Source organism: Corvus brachyrhynchos, unplaced genomic scaffold (assembly GCF_000691975.1).
Source record: "Corvus brachyrhynchos isolate BGI_N302 unplaced genomic scaffold, ASM69197v1 scaffold191, whole genome shotgun sequence".
In the NCBI taxonomy this organism is placed as follows: domain Eukaryota; kingdom Metazoa; phylum Chordata; class Aves; order Passeriformes; family Corvidae; genus Corvus; species Corvus brachyrhynchos.
Window position 1 is genome coordinate 3194722 of NW_008236487.1, and position 13518 is coordinate 3208239.

The 13518-nt window shown below is 42.0% G+C and overlaps 1 protein-coding gene across 1 annotated transcript in view; it reads left to right on the plus strand.

Annotated features, from left to right (window-relative positions):
* The window catches only part of DERA (deoxyribose-phosphate aldolase), a 49054-nt gene extending 36613 nt beyond the window's left edge, over window positions 1–12441 (plus strand). The window contains exons 7-9 of the mRNA XM_017726276.1: window positions 4454–4566; window positions 8466–8615; window positions 10031–12441. Of these exons, the coding sequence (XP_017581765.1) occupies window positions 4454–4566; window positions 8466–8615; window positions 10031–10087 (320 nt within the window). The 3' untranslated portion in view covers window positions 10088–12441. The remainder of the gene's footprint in view (window positions 1–4453; window positions 4567–8465; window positions 8616–10030) is intronic.
* The last annotated feature ends 1077 nt before the right edge of the window (window positions 12442–13518 follow it).

Genomic DNA, 13518 nt, shown 5'->3' on the forward strand with positions numbered 1-13518 from the left:
TACTAATTAAGTAATAGTATTCTGTGGAGACCTGTGGTAGGCACTGTAACAGTGCATTAGCAAGCTGTGCATAATTCAGCAATGCTGAATTCTTTCAGACTTCATCTACAGGGAATTTTGCATAAGTATGGACTTAATAATTTGTCCCTTTGTGTGCATGTGTAAGTGTTCCTGAGGGCATCGTTTGGCCTGCAGAACCCCTGCTCCTGGAGGTGCTGTACAAGAAAGGCAGCATCCATTCTGAGTCTTGGAAACCAAGCTGGGATGATAGGATGGGTTTTCAAAAGGTTGTCTTACTTGTAAACAGACATTAAATGTGGAGCCCTGGGATGGGATTTTTTTTCCCCTCTGTGCAGGTACTTTTCTGAAAGGAGTTGCAAAAAATGGGCAGGTCTCAACAGACCAAGTTATAAACCAGCATTTTTCAATGGTAGCTGAGACACAGGCGTGTGAAAACATAAAAGCATAGGCACCTAACCAAGTGGTCTGGCAGCGTGGCCTTGTGTCATGGAGCTAAAGCTGCCTGGTGAGCCACTGCTAAAGTGAGTTACCACAGCTTCGTGTTCTGTTCTCCTGGATGGCAAAGTTAAGCTAACAGGGAATGTATTTTATCTTGCTGCTGGGGCAGGATAAGGACATGTAAGTGGGACAATTAGGATAACTCAGCTGACAAGAATTAGCTGCTACATTAGCCTTTTATATCTTGCCCTGCCTCTTATTTTCAGAGGGTTGTTAACCTGGTCACCCTTAGTAAGGCTAATTGTGTATGAATCTGAAGACCCTTAGTTTAGGTGCTCATAAAATAGAAAGATGACTTGCTAATGGGACTTCGTGCACATTTGATACGGTACTGTTTTGTCATTGCTACCTTGTCAGCAGAAACAGCAGGTGGTTTTGCAGGTCCTCTGAGCGGAGTGCCACTTTTTGCCACCAGTCCTGGAAGTCTTGGTAGGATATGTGTTCTCTCAGTTGCAGCAATGAAGATATATTTGTGCTCGTTGCAAATACTTACAAAGTAGCACGGTGTAATTGTCCCTCTGCAAGCATCTCTCTCTAAACTATTGTTTAAAACTGCCAGCCACATCTTTGTTCTTTATTGAGACTAAGGCAGCAACACAGAGTCTGTAGTTATCAGGAGATAATCATTCCCCAAGGGCATTTGAAGCACTTCACAACCAAAAGGTTGTGATTACTCCACGATTGCTATGCTGCTTATTATTCCTTATCGCTTAATTATGGAATCAGAGTGTGCTTCCTGGATGCTGTCATCTAAATAAGATTCTCCACTTCTCATGCTCTGCTTCAATGTTACGTGGACTGGAAAGCTTTGTAGAGTTTCCAGTTGATGTACAGGATAGCAATAGGGCAGGCCAGTTCTGGGAGCTCTTCTGACCTTCTGGGAGACCAGAGCATTCAATCCATGCCCTGCCAAATGCTTGCTGAGAAACCTTGGGCAAGTCCCTCAGCTTCTGGATACCTCAGCTCTGCAACTTTGTTCAGGTGCCACCATAAACGAGGCTGTGTATCTAGAACAGAAATAATGTAATGGACTTCCTCTGAGGTAAATGGCCTGTTTGTGTTGAACCCACAGCCTTGGTGTTACTGGCACCACGTTCTAAGCAGAGCTCGTCCTATCTCCCTGGTTCAGTGAGTCTTACATGACTTGCTGCCTTGGAAGGAAATGTACTGGTGTGGCTTCACATTGGAAAATGGAAGTAGGGAGTGTGGTCTTTTCCAGGCTCACTAGGCCTAGAAATCTACCCTGAATAACTAATTTTGTGAAATGTTGGATTTAATGCTTCATTGAATCGTGTAATCTACTCTAAGGAAGGGGAAAGCCATCCAGCATGTATTTTAACCTTAGCCTTGATTTTTTGAGTGTATACGTTCACAGGAACATGAGAAGATGGGTGATAAAACTCAGGTTTCTAAATCATCACCTAAATTTCCAGGTGAAACTCCTTCTGAACTTAATTCCTTAGACTTGTCTTTGAAAACTTAAATAAGAAATAGACTGGGTGAAACTCCCTTATTATTACAGGGTTGGCACGAGGTCTGCTAAATGAGGTGCCTTTTATGGCAGGGCTTGATTTTTAAATCCCCCTTTTCATTGCTGAAATCCAAAAGTTAATAGCACCTTCCATTGTGGCTCTCTGTGCTGGTGTGGGTCCTCTGTCTTCTGCAAGGGGCTGCCTGCAGTCCTGCTAGCAAGCTCTTGTGTCATAAAAAGAATTTGTTCGGGAAAGAAAAATGTATTGTTTTCATTGTTAGAGGATGCTACTAAATTGGCTGTATGTTTGTCTAATAATCACATCTAAAGCTGATTATTCTGGTAATAGCCTTAAGATATTATTTAAAAATAAATATATAAATGCACAACTTTTGTACTAATACTAGTTTTTAATCTCTTCTTGTTTCTATGAAGTCTGAATGAGATTTTCAAAATTGAATAATAATTTGATCCGTTAATCTTTTGAAGCTAGTAATTTTATTTTCCCCTCTTTGCAGTCTCTGAGGCTCGCAAATGAATAGAGCTTCATTACTGGAGTCTGCATTTAATAACCATTATCCATTATCTTGTAATTAAGACTCCCCGTAACGAATCATGAGGACAATGCAAAAATACATAGTACATTTCTTTAATGAACTGGAAAATGTTCATCTTGTTCTATTTAGTAATGAGTTGCTGAATAGTCGTTAAATCCACTGGAGAATAGAACTAGATGGATTTTGAAGACTATCTTGAGTTTGTGGTTAATCTATTAGAATTAAAATTTCATCTTCTATTTTTATCAACAGCTGATTAGAAGTCATTCTGTTTGACCAAATTGATTAGAAGACCATATACAAGGGCAGCTGTTGTTTAATGAAAGTTTTTAATGAAACTGTACCATAGAGACTTGTAATTATAAGACTTATAAAAGCTTTGACTTACCTTATAGTAGAAAAAAAATGAAGTATTGCACTGAAGGACTTTAAGTGCTACATTTCGAAAGGGAAATTAAAAATATAATTTGGTGATGTTGAAGTTTCACTTCCACTGCTCCTTGTTTTAATGTGACTATCAGATGTTCGTAGTGTCTCTCTGGAAGGGGGCAGCTCTGAAATGTGCAACTCAATTGTCTCTCCTGTGTGCTCCGTTCTTTGCAAAGCTCTATCAACTATTAACTGCCTCTTTTGCACATTGCACTTTCCCTGGAGTTGGAATCCTTCTTGCAAATAGCTGTTTCTCTCCAGAGTGGAAATTGTCACAGGAGGGTGCAATTGAATCACCACTGGGCTGAGATGCTGCCTAGTCTGGAAGCCTACAGCGAAAACTGTGGTCTAAGAAACCCCAAAGTTTGTGATACCATTTGATTGTGTTTAAATCAGCCACAGGAGCATGCCTGGCTTTGTGTTGCCTTGCCATCAGGCTGAGACCCAGCTGTGTGCCAGTCAGCTGTGCCATCAGGAGACACTCTCTGGAGTGTGCTGCAGCACACAGAATGTAGCCAAGGCAACTCCTTAGCTGGAGCCGGTGCTGAAACTCCCTGTCCCTACTCTAGGGGATGTTGTAGAGGCATCATCATTCACATAAGAGACAAAATGGACCCTAAGCCAAATTTGAAGTGGAAGCAGATGCAGTTCCAATTGACTTAAGTGGATGATGCACTACTACATGATGTTTGAATTATCCCTCTTCTTCTCCCAATTACTTTTGATAATTAATGATCCCACAGTACACCTTTTCTAAGAAGTAGGTTCCTAGGGATGAAGTGCGTCCTAATGAAATTAAAGAAGTTTTCTCATTGTATTCTGTCAATGCTGGATCATGCACTGCAAGGCTCATTATTTTTTGTTAGTTTCTTAGCTTTTTCTTACACTGTACTTCAGGATTTCTTTCAAGCCAAGGCAGAACAGCAAGAATACCCAAGAACGTTACACAAGTATTAAGACAGGCAGTAAAGAATGTTATTCACAAGTGAGAAAGCAGAAAAAAATAAGCCAAGGCTAACTCTTGTTCTTTAAATAATGCAGATGTTTTGACCTTGTAACTGCATTAAATCAGAGCGTGGCTTTCAGTGTAGTAACTTGCAATGTTACGATTGCAAAATGCATAAAAGGGGAGTTTTCCCTTGGTTTACAGTATTACACAGCTGGTTTAGTAAACACATCTGAGGTATCTTTCCCTTCTCTTAAAAACAGCTGCAGGAGATGCAATACCAGACTGGCAAATGTGAGACTAAGTAGATGCAAAGTTAAATTAAAAAAAAACCTGATTAAAATAGTTTCTATCTCAAAGATCCTTGTGGAAATACTAAAATGTTGATTTATATACACCATGGGGACATACGTGTAGAGGAATGCTTCAGAATTGCTGTGAAGCAGGAGGGCATCACAGGAGGCTGTGAACTTGTATGTGCAGAGGGGCTCTTGTTCTAAAACTGCTATAAAACATTTTACTTCCTTTCAGGTTCCGATTTTATAAAGACATCTACAGGAAAGGAGGTGGAAAATGCGACCTTTCCCGTTGGCATAGTCATGATGCGAGCCATTAAGGAATACTACTGGCAAACTGGCTACAAGGTAGTTCTCATTTCCTTTGTACAAATTAACCAAACAGGCTCATTCAGAAAGAAATAAGAATGTAATAGGATTGATTTGCTAATATTCCTTTTATTTTTTTTTTTCTGCTTTTGTCTTTTCTCCCTTGAAGAGCTGTTACTTCATTCCATAAAAGCTCATGCAATCAAAGCATTCCCTGCTGCATTTGGATTTGAATTTTGCTTCACCATTTAAGTGGGGATGTCCACTAATAACAGAGCGAATCTCAGGCTGGCAGTGGCTGGGGGGGGCCCATAAACCTCAGCAGAGCTGTACAAATTCAGAGCCATCATGTCTCTCCAGTGTACACAACTGGATTTCCTGACTTTGTTCTGGCAGCCCAAGGGATGCATTTTGCTCTTTCTTCCCTTGCCAGAGATGCTTTCCAAGGGGGCAAGGAGGCAGATCCAGTTGTATCCCGTTGCCTGGGATGGAAGGAAGGAGAGAGGGGACAGGGGTTGGAAGAACATTATGTCCTGGTACTTAATGTTTATTGATCAGGTCGCTGTAGAGCGAGGTCAGTGGAGAAAAGGGGAATGTACAGCAATGAACTGTCTGTGCATTCATCCTTGTGCTGAAATATTGAGAAGGGAGGAGATTCCCAGGAGGGCTTAAGCCACCTCTCACTTCATTTATCCGTGGGCAAGTGGGGGCTGCCAGTTAGATCTGGTGCTGGTGGTCAGCAGTGGGCTTGGTCCTCACCTTCAGCACCAGGAGAAGAAGCCACATCTCTAGCTAAGAGCCTCTCCCCATTTCTGGCCACCCTTCCCTCCTTCTCTAGCTTATCCTTCTGTCCCTTCCACAGGTGGCCTTGCAAGGTACAATGTCAGGACGTGGGATGAGCAGTGGGATGGGGGCTGAGATGGCTCTAGGGTCTGTTGGGCCTTGAGCAACGTGTGACACCAGGTTAGAGGTGTGTCCATCTACTCTCTGTAGCCATCTAGATGAGGCCAGCATGGATCCCTGGGTTATCCCCACTCCTCCTTTCCCCAGCCTGCCTCTCTCTGCCACACAACAGCTGGAGCAGCTCCAATAGTCTTGTTTCTGTGGGAGCACCATCACTGCCCAGCATGAGGCAGCTCCCCCGGGCACCAGTGCCGCTTGCACGAGCTGTGTGCCACAAGTTGGTCCCTGCTGCATTAACACAGCTTTGTCCCCATAATTGGATATAAATGTTGAATTCACCTTTTGCTTTCAAAGGACGCATTCATGGTATGAAATGTGTTGTTAAGAATAAGTGCTCGTGTCCGTGTGCATGTGTGTGTCAGTGAATTAGATGTAAACTGACTTTATGTACTTTTATTAACTGAAGACAATATTATCAGTGGCAAGAAATTTCTAAATGGTTTCTTTAACAAACTAATTTTGCTGCTGTAGGGATGCTTTCTAGCAAGGCGTTGCCTGGGAAAAACAGGTTAATACAGAAATTAAACTTCTTCAAGGAAAGGAACAAGTTGCAGAGTAACATTTATTGACTGATAAGCTGTGGTGGTGATATGAAAAGTGTGCAGTATAATGGGAAATAATCTTTTCCTGTCATTATTGAAGGACATACATAAATTGGTTTTTCTGTTGGGAAAACCCCCAATCCAGAAAAACTTATTACTTTTAATAATGTAAGGTGAAGAGAAAATTCTTGAGGAGATGAACTTATTAAGCAAAATAATGAAATGCTGTGAAACAGCAGGAAAGTGGTAGCTGGACTTTGTACTGCTCTTGAATTAAATTCCAACCCCCCTTCCTTTTTACGTTTTTATGGCAGTCAGATGTGCTGTTTGGAAAGCTGGTAAATGGAGGAGAGGACAGGCTTGTCTTTGTCAGCTTTTTTTTGCAAAGAAAAGAGCTTTCAGAATCTGCTAAAAGGGGAACGAATTCTGAATGATGGTTTTAATTCTCTTATTAACTCTGTTTTACTTGTTTTTGCCACAGACTATCTCAAAGAGATGTAGCATTTCTAGGAAGAAATCTAAATTCAAATTTCATTAGAATTCCTCTTCCTGAGGGAAAGAAAACACATTCCAACTTTTTTTGCTTATTGTCTAGAAGATGCTTTTCCAGTTGCTGTGCTTTAAATTCTTCTTGAAAATCTAATGTTAACAGATGTTTGCATACACTCACACATCTATTTGTCCATCCACAAAAACACAGTCTTCGTGGTTTGGATTTATCAAGCTTTTCCTGCTTTTGTTCCTTTTAATCTTATTGGAAATATGCCATTATCACAAAGCTCCAGCATGAGAGAAGGATTTATTCTGTGTTTGTTGGTCCTGAAATCACTATATTAAAAAGATTACCAAACACATTTAAAAACAGATACTTTCTGATTCCGCTATTATATCCATAAGGCACAAAGAAATCCTCGATGCAGTGAGGTTTCAGGAGCTTACATAAAGAACCAAAAAGATAATTCTTGCCGAATGTGAAGGTTAATGGCAGGAGAAAACATAGGGAGAATCACTGTGTGCTACATGTTGTTCAGATTTACTTTTTTTTTTAATGCAGAAAGAATTTTTCCTGATTCTCCTTGTTTTTCAAGAGTTTAGGTAGCTGCTCCAGGCCAACATTTTGGCATTTTTGATGAGGGATTTGATAGCTGTGTGTCACACGCTCTCTCTTGGGATGAGACGTGTTTAAATGGCACATAACCAAAGGACTGGCATTAGGGGTGTATGCCAAGTGCACAGCAGGTCCATCCCAGGATTCAAGACATGCTTTACCTCAAAGATAAGTTTTCCTTGGTGTTTATGCCTTTACAGACATGGCAGTTCACCTTCAGATATGACACACATCTCGCACCGAATGACTGAAAGCATATCCAGCCTGTGGTGGGGGGACAGAAGTTTTGCAGTTCCTGTGAAGCACAAAGCTTTCAATTTTTGATAAAGACAGGCCTAATTTAATTCCTGTTTGGAAAATTTTAGTGAAAATAAAACATCTGGTACATTTGAATGTACAGTCAAATCATGTGTAACTCTGCTGCACGGGCTTTTTATAAAATACAACCAGCTCTCACTGCTGTCCAAAGTCAGTTGCCTCAAAAGCAGCATCTTCGGTGTTATTGTTGTGTATTTGTTGTTCTATATTTGGAATTAGATTGGCAGTAGGTGATTATGACATGGGCACTGTGTGATTATGCAGCTATCCCAGTCCTGGTGATGTTTTTCCTGGTGTTAAAATCAAGAGTCAAACACGGTTAGAAGGGAAAAAGGGATTTTACCTTGGTGTTTTAAGGATCCTTAGGTGCACACGGCCAGGTCGAATGCACTGAAATGCACCCCGCAAAATGCCCACCCCAAAAGATCTGGTATAACATTCTAGGTGTTACTAATTAGCAGATCTATCAAGGATTCCCCAATGAGAGGCTTGAATGAGCCCCCCTTCCCAAGGAACCTTCCCCTGGATGGTTCTATCTTGGTTTACAGAATGTGTTCTGGAGAGGACCTTGGGCTCTGGGGCACACTGATCCCTAACTACAAAGCTTCTAAAATGTTTAGTGTCCTGGCTGAACAAACAAGTCCAAGAATGTAGGCAAAAAGCACTGAGAATACAGAAGTTGTAAAAAGGTATAACAGGGGTATAAAAGAAAAGGCAAAAAATCTTCATGGCATCACTGCCTAAATCCCTTGTACTATAGGCAAAGTACTCCCATAAGACCTCAAGCCCAGCTCCTGAGAAGGTGCACAGGGGTGGAAAGTATTGCTCCCTCAGCAATGTTATCTTTGGCAGTGATGGCTGAGGCTTGATAGCTCCCAGTGCTAGTCCAGATCTTGTCCTGTTTGCAGTCAGGCCCTTGCCAGGCAGAGCTGTTACATCACAGGCACTTTGAGGCTGCAGGTGTACAAACATTGACTGCTGTTCTATTTTGTTTTTTCTCTCTAAAGGTTGGATTTAAACCTGCTGGGGGCATTAGGACAGCCAAAGAAGCTATTACTTGGCTAATGCTGGTGAAGGAGGAGCTGGGAGTGGAGTGGCTGACCCCAGAGCTCTTCCGCCTGGGTGCCAGTAGTTTGCTGGGAGACATTGAGCAACAGGTTGGTTGTTGGCAGCTTACAACTTGAGGAGAACAAAAGTAATCTTTCTAAATGTCCTGGCTTACTGCTTTTGCAGAAGTGGAACATCCATCTAATTCATTATTAATGACAGGTTCACTTCCAGCTCAGTATTTCTTTAGGTTTGAGCTGTCATTACAGGCATCTGGGACACTGATGTTGGAGCAGCTGACCATGGTCTAGGCCATGTTTGCAGTGTAAAATTTTACACAATTTGGGCAAAAAGGGCTCAGTTTGTGCATGTACAGAGTCTTTTGCAAATGCATGGCGGTGCTGTCCCCTTCACTCCTGGCTGTGACTGAGCCTCACAGGACCTCACAGACCCTTTGTGTCACTGTGCCACAACTGCTCACGGTGTATTTCCATCCCTGTGGAGACACTCACCTCTCATTCTATGTATGGTGCTGCTGATAGAGCATTTTTTACATGTTAGTTGTTCCCTGGGGAAGAAACTTGCACAGGGTACCCACCCAAAGGATGTGGTATGATTGGGAACAGTGTAGTGTCATAGGCACTGCCAAAACCTGGGGGCTTCTGGACTTGGCTCCCATGTTCATTAATCCCAGGAGAAGAGGTGATACTACCTTTAACCAAGAAAAATATCCGAGAGTCATTATCCTGTTGCTGCTGCTGGGAAAACATGAGGTATGGGGGATTTGAGGGAGGACAAAAGCACCAGTCTTTTCCCTTTCCTTACCTTTCCTAGCAACTGAAATACTGACATGTTTTGAGAAATATAGAACAGCTGAGAGGTGTCAGGTTAATATTCATGACTGCTGAAAACCCCTGGCTCGCTCCTGCAATGAGAATAATACTGTCTTTCTCCCTCTGCCTCACTCTTGACCTAAAATTATGTCCCTGGTTATGACAGAGCAGCATGAGCTTTCTCCTTGCCACTGCCATCACTGCTGGGTGTTAGAACACAGCCAGTGATTGTGTTGCACCATTTGTCCTGATTTCTTAAGGGTTGTATCTTTTATCTGCCAGGGATTGCACAAATGCCCCAGCCATGACCAAAGCTCTTCTGTACTATGCTGCCTAGAAACATGGAAGATAAAATGTCCCAGGCATTATGTTCAATAAAGCAAACATACTGAAGTAGTCTAAACCAGATGACAGAGGAAAGCATTGACTTCTACCTGGCTCTTTTTGAAATCTTAGTTGAGAGCAACAAGAGTCTTTGCTTTTTACTTTTTCTTTCCAAACACAGCGGCAAGAGCCCTTAGTTTATATCCTACAAACAAATATATTAAGGGATATTACATCATATTTTATGTACACACACAAACAAATATCTATCATCTTCATCTAGCATGCCTTTAATTTGTTGCTTCCTTGACACTTGCAGCTTTATAGTCATATATAATTCCATCATAAATTCTCTTTTTTTCTTGCAGATCTTCTATCATGTGACTGGCTCTTATGCACTTCAGCATGAACTGGCAATGGCTTAGACACAAAACCAACTCAGGATCACTTTTACAGAAGAGGTCTTTAGGCAAACAGCATTCAGAAGTCTTCTGACAACCAAGTGCATATGACAGAATTAAAGGCCTAATTCTCCCTTCTTCACAGTTTATGGTATTTAAAAATATGCTCAAGTCTGCTGGTTGTACTTGATCCAAAAGCAGAAGAAAATGGCATTTCTGAAATAGTTAAATAGTTAATACTTACAGATTTGCAAAGTTAATCTTGCAAAGTTCCTCAGACCAGCCTGAAAAGCTTATTAATGGCAACACTGAAATACTATGAAAAAGATTTAGGTGGCCTGGTAACACTTTGCAGTCGGAGAATGTGAAATATCTATGGAATGTTTCAGATTGCTAATTAAGAGCTACTGATCTTGGAATAGATTTCCATTCACCTCAGACAAAATCTTCTGGCACAGATGTGTTGCACTATTAATTGTTCTGTTGATTCAGTTTCAAGCGTTGTAAGGGGAAAGGAGAATGAAACTTGGCTATTACTTCTCTTTTATAAAATGTCTTCTGTAGCAAAAAAAAAAAAGCAAAAAAAACCCAGACTTCTTTTTTATTTTTTGTATTTTTCCCCCCAAACTTGGGCGCAGACATCCATATTTAGACCCTTGAATAAAAGTGGCTTGATTTCTAGAAGAGCTGAGTATCCACAGTTGCTCCTGACGTTAATGGGAGCTCTGGGTGATCAGAACAACTGAAAATCAAGCAGTCTCTATATAGGTGCCTAACTATGCATTCAGGGGCCTATTTTTAGGCATTTCACTCTTAAAATTTTAGTCTAACTTGCTTAGAAGCTCCAATTCCTGTCTCCTGTCATTTTAAAACACATTCATGCAAATCTTTCGATTTTGGTGTAGGGGGGTTTGGCTGTCAGTTTGCAGGTGTCACTGCTAGGCTGGCTGAACTTCAACTTTGCCATTCCAAAAGAAACACTTTAATTTAAAAGATGATCTGAATTGCGTCCTATATGGGGTTTAATGCTTTAATGTAAAAAATGTGCTTTTTTTCAGAGCACATTAAGAATAATACCCAAATCACCAACACCTTTTGAATATCAGACTGGAGCTAGTAGATGCATTATATCAGAACTGCATTCTGCTCACTAACCAGAGTTGTACTAAAAACTTAATTATCTTGTCATCATGACTAGTCTCACTGACTTAAGTAGGTCTCATCATGGAAGTATGAGGAGGAGGAGGATTTTGCTGTAAATCAAGCTACAAGGTGCATTTATTACAAAGAGATTTATTATAAAGATAATAACTCAGTTATTTATCTGGCTCTACCGCCTGAATCACTAGTGTGCTACAAAACACCTTGGACAGATAGGAGAGCTGATTAGGGGGAAAGAAGTCAAGAAAAACAACATACACAGAAAGCAAAATCCTCTATGTAGTGCTCAGGATTAAAAATGGGCCTTAATTTCTCAGGAAGTAGTTCATCCAAGGCTTTCAGTCTGTTTCTGCTTTAGGTCTCAACGCAGAAGGTGAGGCTGAGCTGTGACTCTATTTTCACGTTTGTTTTCCTGAAAAGTGGCCCTTTTTACCGTGAGTTTTCCTTCTGATTTCATTGCCAGTTCCATCAAGGAAAAATCCAAGTGCCTGTTTGCATATTGAGAGGAAAATTCTGCTGCTGAGCTTTCAGAAATACAGAGCCTCTTATGTGAAGTCAGCTCCCACCAGGTGCTTGCCAGGCTGACCCTCTGCCATGCCCTCCCAGCCACCACACACTGGATTTTGCTGCTGTTTAGCTCTATAAATGTTATTAAATGTTATAAATGTCCATACTTCCATAGAGGGAAGTAACACCACTTGCAAACCACATTTTTCTTGTTGTTGACTGTCTTTTGGACAATTAGGCTGGCGATAGAAACTATTTTTTGGAGATGCTTTAGTTACTAGGTGGAGGACTCTGTGTAGTTCCTTAAAATTAACGGAGGTCCAACTTTGCCACCTCACTGTGTAAGGTGAGAACAACCTCAGTGTGTCTCCATGGGAACTGTGTTGAGGAAAGAAGTTGCCAGGAGGAATTCTGTCAACAGTTTTGATGTGCACATGGGCTGCTGCTGGTTACTTCAGGGGTGACAGGCTCCCTTTGCAGAGGGGGAGGTTCCTGAAAAGTCAAGGATAGCCACTTCCCTTTTCCATGAACATTAAAAACACACCTATGTGAAATACTGTGCAACTCCGAGCCAACCAGTGTTTTCAGAGAAGCTGGATTGGAAAGTAGTTTATACATTTTTTTCTGTTGAAACCTTTATATTTTTGTCAAAAAAGAAAAAAAGTAACAGAGTCTGTAAACACATCCAAATAAAGATGATTATGGTTTGAGGGTTGTTCTTTTTCGAGGAATGAGCAGAAGGCTCAGTGTTTCAGAGCAACTGGTTGTCTTTAACTCTGTGGTGTTTCAAGTTACATCCACATTGTCTCTGTCTGTGGGCCACCAGTGTGCCCCAGAGCCTCGTCTTCCAGCCCTCCTGCAGAAGCTGCTGGTACCAGCCAACAATTCCTCTGCTGACAGCCATGAGGGATGTGAGGGGTTAAACCTGGGCCAGGGATCCCATCAGGAGCAGCAAAGGACTGGGCTGGAGGCAGGGAACAAGGCTCATCCAAGGGGCCTGTACCACCTTAGCAGGTATGGGATCCATCACGGGATGAGGCAGAGGCAGGGCTGGAGGGCAGCTGAGCTGAGTGGGGCTCCTGGGCCCCTGCTGTGGTTGGGAGAAGGCTGGGCAGGGCTAGAAGCATTCCTGGGCTTGTGCCAGCACTGAGCCTGTGAGAGAGCCAGACCCAGAGATCCAGGGACTACCATAATTCTGAGCTGAGGTCGGAGGCTGGCGTGGCAGGATCTACATCCCCACCCACGGGGCGCTGGGAGTGCTCACAGCGTGGGCTCCTGGGCTTGCTGCCCTTCACCCTAACCAGCACTTCCACTGCCCTTTTTTTTCCACCTTTCCCATCTTTTTCCTGCTGGCCATTTGCTGCTCTTCAGTTGCCATGGTCAGCTGAGGTTTATGGAAGCTGTGGGCAGCACGTGAGAGGCGGAGGACCTGAGCTGCTGGGAAGTGTGGAGGGGGCGGCGCTGCGTTGCTGCACAGACTGTGGGAAAAGTTCAGATTTAGTTCTGTGCTTCAGGCCATTAGGAAAGGAACAGGCAATTATGCACTCATGTCTAAATATATTTCAGAGTGTAACATATGTTTTGTGCAAGTCAGTCTTGTATACCAATTTATTATTTTTATAACACTTATTCATTTAGGATTTTAAATAGCTTCGTTTTGTAGACCACATTACTTTGCAAAGAAGAGAATAAATTCAAGAAGAAAGTCAAGTAGAAACTGCAAATCTGGAATATTCTGCATCAGCTTATTTACTAGAAGAGGGAATTGGGAGAGAGGGTAAGCTTTT